General features: G+C 39.8%; 1 protein-coding gene across 1 annotated transcript in view; it reads left to right on the plus strand.

Moving 5' to 3' along the window:
• The first annotated feature begins 4,169 nt into the window (after positions 1 to 4,169).
• Positions 4,170 to 16,746, plus strand: part of LOC145436575 (uncharacterized) — a 36,188-nt gene continuing 23,611 nt past the window's right edge. The window contains exons 1-5 of the mRNA XM_080313942.1: positions 4,170 to 4,904; positions 5,863 to 5,961; positions 7,287 to 7,361; positions 10,832 to 11,964; positions 12,626 to 12,788. Coding sequence (XP_080170068.1) covers positions 4,838 to 4,904; positions 5,863 to 5,961; positions 7,287 to 7,361; positions 10,832 to 11,964; positions 12,626 to 12,788 — 1,537 coding nt within the window. The 5' untranslated portion in view covers positions 4,170 to 4,837. The remainder of the gene's footprint in view (positions 4,905 to 5,862; positions 5,962 to 7,286; positions 7,362 to 10,831; positions 11,965 to 12,625; positions 12,789 to 16,746) is intronic.

Here is a 16,746-nt window from a genome sequence, read left to right on the forward strand (position 1 = left end):
AATGTGTCAATCTTATGTTCACAGCATGATAACTTTGAATATAACACCATTGTTCGATTGTAAGAAATGAATTCTCAACTACGTTGGTAGGACTTTCAAATCTCGTATACTCAAACATATTATGTTAATCTCAAGTCGCCGACACTGAGAAGTAATTACTTTTGTCTTACAAAATATACCGAGTAGTAATTAGTTTGTCTTGCAGAATATACCGCGTAGTAATTCCTCTATCTTACAGAATAGTAACGACTTTTCAAGCTGAATAAAAAAAGATGTGTAGGGATATGAATACAACCAAGCTTGTTATGGATTTTAGGTTTTAGTGATAGTATGGATTCGTGTATGTTTGGCTGTTTTTCATACTGATACTGTTTGAGTTGGTTGGGTAAGTTACAAACGGATTTACTTGACAATGTTTTCGTGGTTGACTCTTTGAGTATGGTAAGATGGTGAGATGTAGAGACGTAATACTATTTCCGTACACTCAATTACAACAAAACATAACCCGCATTCAAATAAGCCGTAAGCTACAAGTGGATTTAAAACTTGATGCTGTTTTGTGGTTGACTCAAGTCAGTAGTCATGTTTGTGTTGATTTCGGGAATGATCATGACGAGTTGGTCGGGTAAATTAGGTAATGTGGTTGTAACTATAACCGTAAAGAGATGCTGACATCCCAATATCTTTTACGCTGTCGTATATGGATTCAATTGTGATAATTTAATTCACGCTGTCGTATATGGATTCAATTGTGATAATTTAATTCTCAGTTATTGTTCTGACACTCAAATCTCGTATACTCAAAATATAATATGCCCAAGTCAAATCGTATATGCACCGATTAGTAAATACTCTGTCTTACAGAATAGTATAACGACCTTTACAGTTGGATAAAAATTATCGGTCCTATGAATACAACCAGATGAATTAATTCAAGTTTGCGAGTTGTACTGATATAGCCAAGTAAGTGAAAACTAGATTTTAAACACTTGTTAATGTTGTGAATAATTCTTTTGAGTATGGTAAGATGTTAAAATGTCTCTTTGACAAACGGAAAGCTGGATCGGGAATAGAGTTGTAATGTTACATTACTTGTTTCAAATCAATGTGTGTATAATATCGAAACGGGACTGTGGGGAAGTTGCTAGTCATGTTTGTCAATCCTATTTCAATGCACACTACGCCAAAGTCAAAATAATCGGTTTCGGATTAGGATTTTACAATTATTTCACACCTTTTTGAATAAGCGTCAACTTCACAGAGGATTAGGGTTGGGTCAGAAATAAGTGAAAATTTGTCGGTATTCGAATCACCGGCTACGCCGGTTCTATGGTAAAGTAATTACTAAAGTAACACCTTGCGACTGATTACTAGATTTAGCAAACTATTTCGCACTTCAGCGCGCAGGTCATTCGAAATATAGGGCGCGCGCGTAATCCTCACAACAAGCCGTGTTCGCAAAACGGATGTAGTTAGTGGTCGCACATATCAAAACGCAAGCGCAAACATCTGTTTTTCAAAATCACACAATGTACTGCGGTTTAGTGAATTTCTCGTCGGAAATAAGTGACAATTTGTTGCTATTCAAGTTACCCACACTGATGGTTCTGATAGTCGGTATTTATTAAATCTTACCAGTGAAATCTAGTTCTGTGACAAACTGATTACTAAAATTTCACCGCGTGAGCGATCGGTATGGCTATGACACCAAGTCGTGAAAGATGGGTATGTCTGAGACATTATCTTGTCAGTGATCGCGGGGTTTTGCAAACTATTTCACACCTTTTTGAATAAGCGTCAACTTCACAAAGGATTACGGCTAGAATAGAAATAAGTGACAATTTGTTGGTATTCAAGTCTCGCCGGTGGTGTATCTGTTATTCGGCACTTATTACACTTATCATGAAATTAGAGTGAGAACATAAAGCGTCAAGTTGTTGTTTTCGAATTTTGATGTCGAGGTGATAAATTTATGCATTCAATTACAATTCAACTTCGGTTGTGTATTGAGTGATAGATTGATATGCCGGAAGTGGTATCTTGTGAGCGATCGTAGGATTTTACAAATATTTCACATCTTTTTGAAGTGTTAGTTTGCGAACGCGACTATTGTTGATATTCGAATCACCGTCTGTCGCACGCACTGCTTAATCCTCACAACAAGCCACGTTTCCGTCTGCGCGGTTATTGTTGGTGACACGTACATATTCAACACCGCGCGAGAGATGCCTGAAAGTACGAATCATCGTCGCGTCCATAAGAATAACGATATATCATTGTCGTACTCGCCGTAATTTGGAATATACACATTACCTAAGGATCAATCACATGACTATTTACTTGATACATATTCAACACAAAGTACAACATGCCAACAACGAAGCCGCTTGCGAGCTATACTGAAAAGGGTTACCGCGCGACCACAAGACGCAATAGCCGCATGCCAACGCACCCATAAGACATAAGAGCCGCATGCCAACACGAGTTTCCCAGCCGCGTGCGAGCGATCGCTATACTGAAAAGAGTTACCGTGCGAGAGGGGCCATAAGACGCAATAGCCGCGTGTGAGCGGGCCCATAAGACATAAGGAGCCGCGTGCCAATACGAGTTTCCCAGCCGCGTGCGAGCGGGCCATAAGAACCAATAGCCGCTCACGACCGATCTACATAACTACTTACGCATCGGTCCCAGTCAGTGAAAATTACATTTTTGTGATTTCGCATTGATTGAAATAGGTATGGTATAAAACAAATACCAGATTATATTTATGTGGCCTAGAATAGGTATTATTTTCTTTGTGGTTGCATTGAAGCTATATACGTGGCCGAAGGTGCATATTAATTGAACTTTACACTTAATCCATAATATTTTAGTAGGCCATGGGGGACGCCGGTTTAGAGAGTGCCAAAATTTACTAACTTGGTACACGATTATTTCTGACACAATTCATCTAATACAACTAGACAAATCTATATCGTAGCTCTTCCACTCATTTACAGCAAACGGTTTTATTTCCCGTGGTCGGCTTTTACACACTCCCAACTAAAGGGTATGTTCCTAAGATATCGTGACGTATTGTAACTTTGAGGCAAAACCCGACCGAGAAATTTAATCCTAGTCTGTTTTTGTTCTGGGACTATAGGACGAGAGTCGTCTTCCATTCTTTGCGGGAATAAGAATTATCAAAAATTTATATATAATGCTTTCATGACGTGTTCTCTATCGATATTTTAATCTCACATTTTATAAACGTGTAAACGCAAGTGTCACTTTTAATCGTGTTAGTCTCAATAATATTTATATGGAGCAGACCTACAGGTTTGTTGGGACAAGTTGCAATTCAAACAAAATACTACGCACGGTGACTCGCTACAGTTTATGGACAAACGCCGCTACTATCACTGCGAGGCAAGCAATTAGTTGCGTAATAATCTTTAGTTGATCAGAATATACTAACTTCAATCATAGGCCTACCAATCCTGGCATCATTCGAATGGTGTTCTTATAACACGTTTACGAGCTAACCGTCGCGTACTCGAGCAATGGAAAGGTGTTGAACCAAGTTCAGTGATTGCAATGTCGGAGTATAGTGACGAATGTCAAAGCTCCAGATACAGACTAGGTCTAGCACTAATCAATATTCAATATTTTTCTATAGTTTATTAGTAAAGATAGATCGAAAGAAGCTAGCTATCCGTTGCTCCATTCAGATCTCGATCTGGTATTACCACGCTCTGTACCAATATATATTCCAATATTTGTGTGGTCTTGACAAACGAAATAAAAGTGTCGTCAGACAATGATTCGGCCAATTTTCAATTCACTGATTGTAAATACTAAACACGAGCATTCGCATTGTCTTGATAACTTTTGCAGTAGTTAGTGACTAACACAAATGAGGATGTATTGCGAGAAGCTTATATTTTCGAAGTTCATGTACTCGAAAGAAACTATTACTATGGAGACATCGAGTATCAAGCGATATGTTCTACCGCCACAACATTGATAAGACAAACTTGCCTGGCCACCAAAGGTCGACTGCAGATTTCCATGGTCAGTTTATTCGTCGCTATCCTATCGGGTTGTTTGTGGTATTCACGGTGTTTGTCGACTACTATGGCTATTTACACCAGGCCGATATTCTTCATTTTTATCCCGTAGCTGCTGACTTGTACCACGGCCCACTTCTAGGCTTTTTATACGACACCGTCTATACGCGGATGATATGGCGTGGAGGAGCCTAGATAAACCTTCAACACTAAGATAGGAATTCTTGAGTGGACCTCTGTCGGACTCCAACCCACAACCACAACCCTATCGGTATAAGTTGTGCATTACAACAAAAACCCTTGGACGCAAGTGGGTTAGTCGTCTTTAAGTAGTGCTGGTCAAAGTAACATAGGCGCATAGCCGAGTAATTCGATTCCAAATCGAATATTAGGCCATAGGTAATATGTGAACAACTCTGCCAGTCAAGGATTATTTTGCATGATTGACGCTTCCGATAACACGCGCATTAAGCAGCCTTCTGGTATATGTTTTGAATGGTGATATCGGCTGGTCTCACGGAACCTATAATTCTCGTTGATAAAATAAATCGTAGTGGCAAGTAGAGTACAACTTAAGCATGTATGTCTGAAAATCTTCTTTCACCATACTCGAATTCAATTGATAGAATTAATGGTGACTATTTGAATTTGTAATTACTTTCTGCCTTAAAATATTTCGACTGATTCTGACGAGGATACTCCTTTATTTTCGTCAACTATAAGTTAATTAGTTTGTGATTGTCAATCGACTACTAGCCTACAGTAATAGAAGTTATACAAAGGTTTCAATGGCTGTAAGAGGTCAGGATTCAGGTGGTCGGAATGGAAACACATCGCTGGAACCAATTATTGCTGGTGAGTCTTCATCCAAAAGTTGTAGGGGATAGCGGAAACTACTAACGGCCTTTGCACCAATAAGTTGATCTTGCACAAATAGCCTACTATACTCTGTATCGTACAAAACTGCAGGCAAGATTACGCCGCGCCGACATGGCTGTTTGCATCAGATAGTAGCACACATGCAGGGAGACGTATGTCGTTACCTGGTAAATAAGCTTGTGATACAATAGTTCAGTGTTGAAGCCGAAACTCGCTCGCTGTCTCTCAGAACTAATACACGAACGAGAAAAACAGTTCCTCTCTCACACCCCTCCAGACCTAAACCTCATCTCAATATTGATGGGTGTCACTGTCCTGTGATCCGATGCGGTAACCCCGTGCCCAAGAGCAGTCGCTTTGATCTTATGTTAATATTATGTTTTCGCGTTTTGTGAGCATCTATTAATTGAAAGGCTACTTGTTGCTGTTACTTTACACTATTGTATACCGATAGGATGGTTTTTTCGTTATTGATGCGTCGATTCTCTTCATTCTTTAATCTTACTCCTTCCAAAAATTCTGGTATATTGCGTCGTTTTTTCCGGTCTTCATATACTTCCATTGGGAATTGGAATCCGACAGAACTTTTCAATACAATAGTATATACCTTCGATCAAAATTGAGTGATATCATCATACAGAATATTAATCCGAATAGAAATGATAAACGTAGTCATAACACAATGGATACTAAACAGTAACAACACCTTAGAATATATGGCCTATGCTCAGAATGGTGTGCTCGTCATTCAGAATTGCATTGCAAATGCAAATACCGTGTAAATTCACTGATATTTGTCAAGTAGGATATAATCACTGCGGGCGCTGCGCAAACTTCCCGATGAGCCTCCGTTACAGTCCGTATTTTAGCGGTCATCTCATGATTTTAACAGATTCGAAAAAGTCATCAAATCAGCCCATTTGATTTTTCACAGGAATCGCTACATTGGCCGAGGCTGATAATGTCAGTCAGAACTTCGAGAACACCACCGTAAACGTTGTTGCGGGGGACCAAACAAACATTACAATCAACGGTAAGGTTTAAATGTGCGTGCACCATGCTAATACAAGGACTATACTTAATAGACTTTGAGATAAATCGTAGCCAGTATCATAAACGACCTGTTTTGACTTCCAGTCCTCTCACTGTACCAATTTATTCATAATCGCAAAACATTTATGCTGCCATGCATTTGGTTGGAATATAACTGTTAAAAACTTACTTGACTTACACATATCGAACCTCCTGCGCTATGTTTTTCGTTGCTTTTCCACTATAGTCTTCGAGTTTAGAACGGTGTTATATAACTGTACATCAGGGATACTATATTTTGGAAACGGGGAATGAGGACATTTTGTCAAAATTTTCAAACTCAGAATACCGGTGGAAAATCCTGAAAAGTTTGTCAATTTTTCCCACTTCGTAGTCGGTTGACTAAAAAAAAGGTAAACTTTCGCTCGGCTCCCGATATACCCGCATGAGCTATTTTATGGTATCTCGGTCGAATTTTGACCATTGTTTAACCAAAATTATAAAAGAAGAGGACAAAATCTCAAAAAGGAGGATATTTAGGCGACATTTTCAAAAACCCGAAAAAGGACGACAAATCCTCCTAAATGAGGACGTATGGTAACCCTACCGTACATATACATTATAGATGAAGGTATGATATCATAAAGTTACACCGTTTAGGCCTACATTCTATTATGATGTCTTGAGTTATCATATAAACCAGATGGACTCTGACGAAAAGGTTGCTAGACATTTAAGCATGCTAGGCAATGAAAAACGACAGTTGAGCAATGAGCACAGGACGATTCAGCATGTGACTTTATAACCTCACAACTAACCGCAACATCAAACTTAATCCCAAAATGCTGAACCCTTCTCGAAACAATAACCCTGGAACTAACGCTACCCCGACCCCAAACTTTACATTAACCTACATCCTGAAGCTGGATATGATATTCCATGCCTATAGTCTCACTTCATCACTTCATTCCAATTGCTATTTGATAGTTGGTTAATTTCCACCAAAGACGACCACTGACGCCAAGCATAACAACCTATACATGATGGATTACCTTGATTCGCTTGACGGAGATAGGTTATGAAAGACAAGTGGATCTCCGTTTTATCAAAACGGATCCGATCATGATTCCATCGATTTCAGGTTAACACTACATTGAACGGCCAAAAATAAGTAACAAATGGCCAAACAGAAATGAAACACAAATGGAAAGTATGGTCAGTACCATTACTCAATACGCAATTTTAACCGATATCACATTATGCCGTCATATATGATATATGGCAGTAATATGAGCTAATTCTTCATGAAACTTATTCATTTTACAGAACAGCATTATCATATGCAGCATCCTGAAAGTCTTGGATATCAGTCAACTAATGACCATTTAGAACTGGATGCAGGTAAGTGGGAAGGATCCATTGGAAGTAGAAAGTAGAAATTCCCACAAACAGCTTGAAATATCATACTACATAAATTCTGAATATATGGGAAGCTTCGGGAAGGTGTATAAAATGTCGAAATAGTTGTAAAAACTTGCCCTAGTAATCACCCAATCAGGCGAAGGGACTCGTGAGAATGACAAAAAAACTGAATAATCGCTAATTACCATACCTGGGCTCGGAAAACAACATCTCTCTCGATTAAACGATAAAATACACGTTCTCTTTCTCTAAATTAAATTGTGTGGGCTGCTATTCCCGAGTTCCCGACAATTCATGAGAGATGTTCGTTATAGTCATTTGGATCACAGCGCGAAATTACACAATGGGCATTGTGTGTTTGTGCATTCCTGTCGATAGATTTACTCATGTGTGTGGTCTTTAATCCGTGTAAGGCAGGGGTGGGCAATTATTTTCCTCCGCGGGCCAAATGAGAAGTAAAAAATACGTTGGCGGGCCGAGTGAAAAAATTTAGCTATATTGTTCAGCGTATTTTCATTTTATTTCTAAATTACATTGTTATTAATGCTGGTCAGTGAATGTGTTGATGTTAGGTAATGAGATAATGGTACTAATTAAGAAAATATCTATTTGTCGTCACAACTTGAAGAAATGTGAAACATGATGCATTTGTAACTCTATGTAGCCTACAGTGTACACCCCTATCCACGTTCTTCTACTGCAGAAATTAGACGAGTAATCTCGGGATAACCGCACTATTAAGACACTAAAACAGTGGTCCTCAAACATTTTTAGGCCCCCTTCCCTTTATGATAGTGAAAAAATGCGACCACCCCCTATCATTTTTTCAAAGAGCAGCGAGAATGCTACCAATCCCAACGGATGGTTTGATGGCATGGAAGATTATGGTTGATGATGAGAGTATTCTGGAATATCAAAGTCAGACAATACACAGAGTTATAACTATATTAGCAAAATCTCGGGGTATATCTAGCATAATTAGCATAATTTTTTTTATTCAACTTCGGCTTCGCGCCGCTCTTCAGATGCTTTCACGCCCTCCAGTTCGTCAAGCACGGAAATGTATATGGCAAAGTACAAAAAAGTTTGTATCGGTCGCTGCCTTCCGAGCAGTGTGCTGCTCACATAGCCTTGTTGAGCGAAGCTTGCAGTTTTTCTGAAATTCGCCCTCCCTTGACAGAGTGTTTCGTGTTTTTGCCATAATTAAAATCCCTAATATCGCCAACAAGCCCGGCAAAAACTGAAAGGACGGGTTTACCACTAACTCCAGTATACAAATATGTACTGCTCAAACCTTCTTTCAATTTCAGCTTTCGGCTTTCTTTTTTGACATGCCCGTTCATCCTTTATGGGTGATATATATGGTGACTGATGAGTCATATAGTAATTCCAAGCACTGTTTGACTTGTTTTACGAATTAGGGATTTGAAATCGCCTCGCGTAACAATTTGAAACACATACCGTATAATGCGCAATCCAACAATGGCAACAAAGAAGCTTGGACCTTAAACTATATGGAAAGAGTGATTTCTTGTGACTTTAATTGGTACTCATACTTTGCCACGTTGCCTTTATTTTCAATCTGGATTAATATGGATGCGAGGTAGGCTACGTGGGAAGCGTAATCGTGGCCTATTAATGAACAGACTTCAAAGTCGACGAATTTCCTGTTTAGTTAATACAGCCTATGGTTTTAGTCCAAGCGTCCACATTCAAAAAGCAGGTTTTATGTTATGAATTCCAAGCAACTTTTCGCGGGCCGCACAGAATGGCTTCGAGGGTCGCATTTGGCCTGCGGGCCGCACTTTGCCCAGGTCTGGTGTAAGGCTTTTGGAACATGAATCGGGATAACAAGCAATCAAACAATTGTTGCGATGCGCACAACTCGGTGCGTTGTCAGAGCGCAATGTGTTAGCGCACGGGACGAATTACTGATTAGATTTTTGCATGGTTCATGTTTACTCAGCAGTTGTCGTGTAATGTCACTTGTCAGTGCTTACTTAACTCGTTACTCACACAACGCATCGTGAAGTGCACGGATTTAGTAAAATGTAGCATGATCAGTCGAATAGGGATGCAACGCTGGTGTCTCAATGTCACAGATTCTCAATTTACATTATATCTTCAAAAAAACTTGATCGCCTCTGGACTGCTAACGGTTCCACTAATATCGAATTTCAAACAACTATAGGTACTTTGTAGAAACAGGATTTCTAGGGACTAGATGACAACATGCCCCCATATTGCATATAATGCTGCTGAATATTCACACCGTTTCACGACTGAATCGATATTAATGACTAGAGTGCTGGAGTCAAAACATCCCGCAATTGGTACACAGCTGTACAGATTTTAAGGGTGGGTAATGACGTAGCAGTTAGCCTACTCCCCACACCCAAACGCAAAAGTTCGGTGCGTATACGGGCTTCATCCTTAGCTTATGAAATCTGCATACTCCTATATAATAAAACACTCCGTATGAAAGGCTTATTGGAGGTACAGCACTTCGAGATGTAATTGCATAATATATTCATATTTGAAGATATCCGAATATTTTCGGCTGACATTCGTCAGGGGTAATCGTCACCAAAGTAGAGAATTAATAAGGCCATCATACATCAACAATCGTATCACCATCTGTATATGTGTGAGTGAATCGGTATTACGTATACGGTGATCCTAACCATACGTACCAGCCTATAGAACTCTTGACGCACACCTCGTCATGAATATATTATATTCGTGGTGATTCGCACAACGAGGTCCATTTTAAATGGATTAGCTCGATATAAACCGGTGATTTCTAACCTATGATCTTCGGCGCATATTTGCCTCGTTATATTTATGGTCTCCCCTTTATATCGGAATAAAGACGTAAATAAAGTGTTCCCAGGTTTCGAACCCCTGATATCCAGGGTTTCCATCATTAAATCAATGTTAACTAATGAACAGCACCGTACATGCTGACCATTACCCCTCATTTGTGTTAGTCGGAAACATTGGTTTATTCCAATAGTATTGTATTATTTAATTGAACATGTATACTAAAACATTGCAATGAACAATCAGATTCTCACGATAATAATGACGCACGTATTCTAATCTATGTTGATGACTTGAAATAGAATCCACAGTTTTATATGATGGGAAGCATAGATAACAGTAATACTGGAAAAGACTCGGGCTCGACTGCATCTCATCATGCTATCAATCGATAAAACGATAGATAAAACAACCTTGAGTAGCCTCGGTTGAGAGGTCTTCTTTCTTCAACTGTGGAAAAATGTATGTAGGCCTACAGTACGCCTCAGAAATTTAATAGTTGGCTGGTGGTCTCGAGAAATTGAAAACTATCAAAATATTTCGATCATGGCCCTCATTGGCATACCATAGTATCGTGTTACTTGATGAAACATGATTATAGAAATAATTTATATTAATGCTTTCAGAGAAAGGATTTTTGACCAAGACAAAGCTACATCTACGAAGAGAAATCGGCCCCAATCAAAGGCCTCCCGGTTACCCAACCATAATGGTGGTTGATATGAAGGGAAGCGATGCTCGTCGTTCGGAATTTATTTCTGGTAACCCGTTCGGTCGTGACGTTGAAAAGATCAGCCTCGATCAGATTCACGATGCCCAACATGACAAATGTCCCAATCACGTCATGATTCTTGGAGAAGCTGGAGCAGGAAAGACAACACTTTCAAAATCATACTGTTTGGCAGTGGAAGAGGGAAATGTCAAGACACTTAGCAATATCCAGCTTGTTCATTTCGTCCAAGCCTCTACGCTTCAACATCGAAGTACGACCACTGCCTTCAATCTTCTTTTCACGGAGCAAATGGCTCATGATCCTGATACCGATCTGAGTTTCCATGAACAGGAGGCTGGTCAAAAACGGTTGAAGATTAATTCGACGAAAATGCTAATAGTTATTGACGGTCTCGATCAATGCTTGGAAGAATTCGGTCGTGAAAAATACCCTATAGTCACTGCAACCACACATGCAAAAGCAAATGATATTATTGCCAACATTATGTCCAAGAAAATATGGCGTGGTGCCCGTGTTCTCACTACAACGAGGTGGAACACATATTGGGAAATAAAAGCTGACCAGAAGCCTTCCAAAGTAGTAGGATTGAGGGGACTAGATGATGCAAACATGAGAGAGATAGCATTCTCCAAATCCCTTGATTGTGATGAGGTGGTCGATGCAATGAAAACTGCTTCACCCGAATTGCTGAATTTGTATCGCCATCCCATGTTTTTCAATTACACGACGGCAGTACTTAGGAAAGATCCTTCCACACTACCTGCTAACCTTTCTGGTCTTATTTCGGCATTCTTTCGAGCATGTGTTTGTCCATTATCTGAAAAAAATTATATTGACATCACAAGACTCGCCTACAATGCAATGAGGGAAAATAAATTTGTTTTCTCGCACAGTTATTTGAAAGAACAGGCTGTCGATCCAACTGTTCTGAATAATTTACTGTCCACCGGAGCAATTCTCGAGGATGGTCAGGATATACCTTCGCATTTCGACAAACTTTCCAAGTTCTCACATCAGACGATGCAGGTTGATCATTATACCATGTTTTATTTGACGCACAAGTTTGAAATTATTCAATTTTGAATGATTTGATATAGAATTATACTTATAATATATTTACGCTATATCCAGCGAATCAATGACGGTTTTCATCGGTTATAGACAGTTATTTCGCCTTACCTTACTTGCATTGACTGATCAACCTGAGACCAAAAGCATTCTTATCAACTATAGATATCATTATATCATAGCCAGTCTTAGTTTCTATGCTTTGAAATGGTTTCAAAAAGTTTATTTCGTCTTGACATCGAATACTTTCGACCGCTAATCGGAGGTGGTTACTTTTTAAATCGCAGTTTCGATGTTCGCTGCTAGCGAAAAAGGGCCAATGGCACTACACAAAAAGGTGCAATGTTCGAAAATCTACTCGGCTGTTCCGCACAGTTGTTCTGACAAGTTCGTTCATGAAACCGATACAAACATATCCCCTACTATACTTTCTACTTCAACAAATTTTATAGTACGAAACGCAAGTAGTTTTGGATGAAGAAATGTGAAGTAGAAGGATATCGAGTATGAAACAGAGTCATTTGTGTAAGTATGGTTGGGTAAAAACTACTTGAGTACTGACCACTTCTGTATATAATACATATACAATACCTATATGCAAAATATATTTCATTCCCAGGAATTTTTCTGCGCGCTGCACGTCCTGAATCTGACCGCTGATGAAATAAAGGAATTCGTTAACAACCAACTGAACGACAGAAAAATGGAGCGGACAAGAAGATTCTTGTATGGCTTGATTTTGAATGATGAAGTCACTAAATCGATGCAGCAGTACCTAACAGGTAAGAATTTCGTATTTCTTATAGTGCCAGTAATAAAAATCGTCATTTCATCCTCATAAGCAGCTACTAGGCTACTATGCCCAACAAATGTATATAAAATTCTGCGAGAGATTCCATCGAATCACAGAGGCTAGTTTCATCATCATGAGGAGTAGGCTATATATGAGTAGCCTATATGGCAGGAGGGAATAATGCAGCAGACGGCGCTGAATGATGTTTGTATGACTAAATTGCACGACATTCCAGTTCAAAGAGTCTCATCCACTGCGGCATATATGTTGCGCCTAACTGTGTCTCTTATATGTTGAGGAAACTGCTGAGCAAGTACTCATGAAGTGCGTGATGTATTAAATCATATAGGTGTCGCTTCTGAAATGATATTATCAACATTAGAACTATTGTCCACCGTGTAATATGATAACTAACGTGAATATATTACAGTTTTGTGTGAGAATTCGTAATGAAAACATAAAGAAAGTATCAGATCGTTTATTTCTTGGAATATATAATTTACTCGCATTTTAGTATCACTAGATTTGTTGATGTTATTATGGATTATTGAGTATACATACATATCGCCTCTCTAAAGTGTAATATAAGAATAAAAATAATAAGATATACAGAAATGACACGATAATATCGAAACCTTATGCTGTTGAAAATATGATGTCCTGCAAGGAATGTAGCAGCACAAAGCCATCTCTCTGCACCATTCGCATGTACCAGTCTCCAGATTTTGGCGCTCCATGAAGGCGTGTTTATGATTGCTTTTCGAAACTACGTACTTACCTGAGTTGTTTTAAAATACAGCAAATCGACTTATAGTTGGAGTAGCTTTGTGCTGCTTCAATAAGCACTACGTCTACTGGTATCATAGTAGAATTCTGCGTTGCTACTTTTAGATGAGTAGGCCTACCGTTCTTGACTATTTTGACCGCCTCTGATTTTATTTTACACCGTGACTTGAAATGATCTGTTCGAAAGGAAGCTAGCGATCCAGGACAGAATTTGCCCTTGTATACCGAAGTGATTAAGTTTATCTAGGTAAAAGACGGCTGCGCCCCGCCATGTCATATGTTCTTTTAATGTCCAAACACACTGAAACTACAGTTCCCTGACTGTGAATACCATTCTACGCTGCATAGTGAAGTCATAGTATATGGTCAAGAGTGCTGCGTCCATCAAGGAAACCAGGTTGAGACTTATTTAGTAGGTTATTTGATGTTAGGTACCAGCAGGGTTGTAACCAAGTCCAAAGGTTTCGAGTCACAAGTCATTCTCATTTCAAGCCGAGTCATTTTCAATTCACCAACGAGTTAAGTCCGAGCCCAAGTCGGCGAGCGGCGGGTCTAGTTCGAGTCACATTGACATGACTCTAATCCGAGTCCAAGACATTGTGTTTACTGTTATTCGAGTTAACGTCTTCCCACTTTTTGAAACGGTTCTTGGTCATATCGAATGCTCCGCATTCATAAGATACTAATTTTCCCCACTTCACCAGTTTCTGGTCATATTTTCAAGTACAAGTACTAATAGACAAAATACCAATAGTGAGTAACTCTAATATTATTCGATATCGCAATGAAATGCCGGACTTGACGGTCCAAATCTCGAGTCATATGACTTGGTCCTAGTCGTTCAGTGAAATTCTTGACTCACCATAAACTCCATAATCATACACACATGACTGTTGCGAGAGATAGAGCGGTACGACGTCGGAATAGTAGGATTCTTGTCTTTCTTCAAGATCGGTATAGCTACAAGTGAAACGTCACCATATGCCAAGAACCTCCCACGACATCAACAAAAACATTACGAGCGCTCGATAGACATCCGTACTAGACAAAAGACGGACGAGAATGACTTCAAGATATATAATTTTATGGATGTTGGAGCAGTGGCGGCTCGTCCTATAGGGCAACTGGGGCATTGCCCCACCTAAAATTCTGTTCAATAACAATTTAACCATTTATAGACGCACAGCGCTCAATATATATCGAGATCACAGCGAAACCCGCGTTCTTCTTGTGCTTTCGCTTGCAAATGCCCATACATAGCGAAGTCTCCGCGAAAATCGAATTCTCTTCTGTGTTTTCGCTTTGTGAATGCCTAGCCGGGGCTTGCCCCGGTAGCGCTCATAACAAGCTTTCACTATCTATTCTCTCAAAGCTGCGCACAATTAAGAAACGTTGCTTTACTCTCTCCTATTCGTAAAATGGCCGAGCAACCGGGGCAAATATGCTTGCTCGCCCCTAAGGTGTGATGTAACAATCGTATCTATATCTGAACTCGGATACCGTGATATGCGTTGAGTCGACCGTTGCTGGTACAGGTCGATTTTGATGGTGTTTCACACCATGATAATTCTTGAAACTTGGTATGTCATGTCGTGATGGTGGTATTTAACACTGTCCTAAGTTTCAGGGTTTCTACTCAAAGTTTAGGGTAGTAATTCCGTTTCCAAAGTCGAGTGTGTGCGGATCGGTCATGTATCGCAAACATATTTCACGCAAAGCCGGTATTGGTCTCCATTGATTTTAACGATGCTCCTTAGCTAGATCCGTCATGAACTTTTACATGGTATGTCTTGATTTTAGTATCGAACGCTGTGCCAAGTCTCAAGGTTGACACTCAATGATTAGGGCAGCAATTTCGTTATTAAGTTCGAGTATGGTAGAGATGTGCGCTGATCTGACACTTAGCCTACCTAACGCATTGCGGATTTCACGCAAAAGCCGGTGTATCTGTGTTCCATACTGAGATAGGTGATGAGATGATGATATCATGAAACAGTTTACTAACATCCTCGGTTTGCATTCAAATATTTAGTTTTATTTTATATTCTCCAATGTCAATTTCACCGTGGAATGGTGGCCTTCGGGCCATTTGCTCACAATTACAACCCCTGTCAAGCGCGATAGCTGTTTCGTTTTCGATGGCGGCTAACAGCTGATCGCTTGATCAGCCGATTCCTCAGTAAATATTACGCAAAATTCGGCGTTGATCTGTTCGTATTAATTTTGACAGTGTACCATACCGAAAACGGTCTTGAGGCTATACTTCTCGATGATTTCATGTAACAGTGTACCAAGTTTTCGGCTTTCATCCACGTATTTATTCGGTAACATATTTTCCGAAGGCGATTTTGCAGCAGACATATAGACACTATAGACCGTAAGCCGTATGTGTTGTGTGACAGTCTCCAGCCTCAAGGCCAGAATCTCCCAAGCTGTACCGGGACCGAATTTCCGAGGCTGCTATCCGTAGTTCTTCAGAATGATGTTTTGGATTCAATATGACATTTCCTTGTCCAATCTATGAGATAACAATTGCGTATGTGTCCGAACTCGTTGACCTTTCCAGTTAGGCATACGCAATCTCTCGATTTATAGTCATTTCCATTTCTGCAGATAAGTAGTCAGGTCAAGTGCGAACATGAATCGTGTTGAATCTTTGCTCCGTACGCCGTTTAGCCAGCTGCCTTTAGAGCAAAAATTAGAGGTAAAGCGACTAGGTCCGTATCAGCCTAGAAATTGCCCATTGATCCAATCGTACGCCGGAGGAAAGCGCACTCGTGCCTTTTCTTCAGCGCATTTCGATAAAAATGAATGGCTTACTTATGGCGAGGATAAAAACGCCTTGTTTTGCTTTTACTGTCTTTTATTCGACAGTGCCGGTACCGGAAGCAGTGGCTCTTGTTGGAACAAAATTGGTTATCGCGATCTGAAGCATTTGTCAGAGCGTCTGAAAACGCACCAAAAATCCCAAGTGCACTTGGCGAGTGCAGTTAAATATAAATTGTTTGGCAGAGTAAATGTAATGTCGCAGCTCAATGAAAGTTATCGCGTATCAGTCTGCAAGCACAATGAGCTTGTAGATAAGAATAGGCATGTTCTCTCTCGGGTGATTGATGCCATTAAATTTATTGGAGTTCATGAATTGCCCCTTCGAGGCCACG

Source organism: Botryllus schlosseri, chromosome 3 (assembly GCF_051294905.1).
Source record: "Botryllus schlosseri isolate E-star chromosome 3, Bs_hap1, whole genome shotgun sequence".
NCBI lineage: Eukaryota > Metazoa > Chordata > Ascidiacea > Stolidobranchia > Styelidae > Botryllus > Botryllus schlosseri.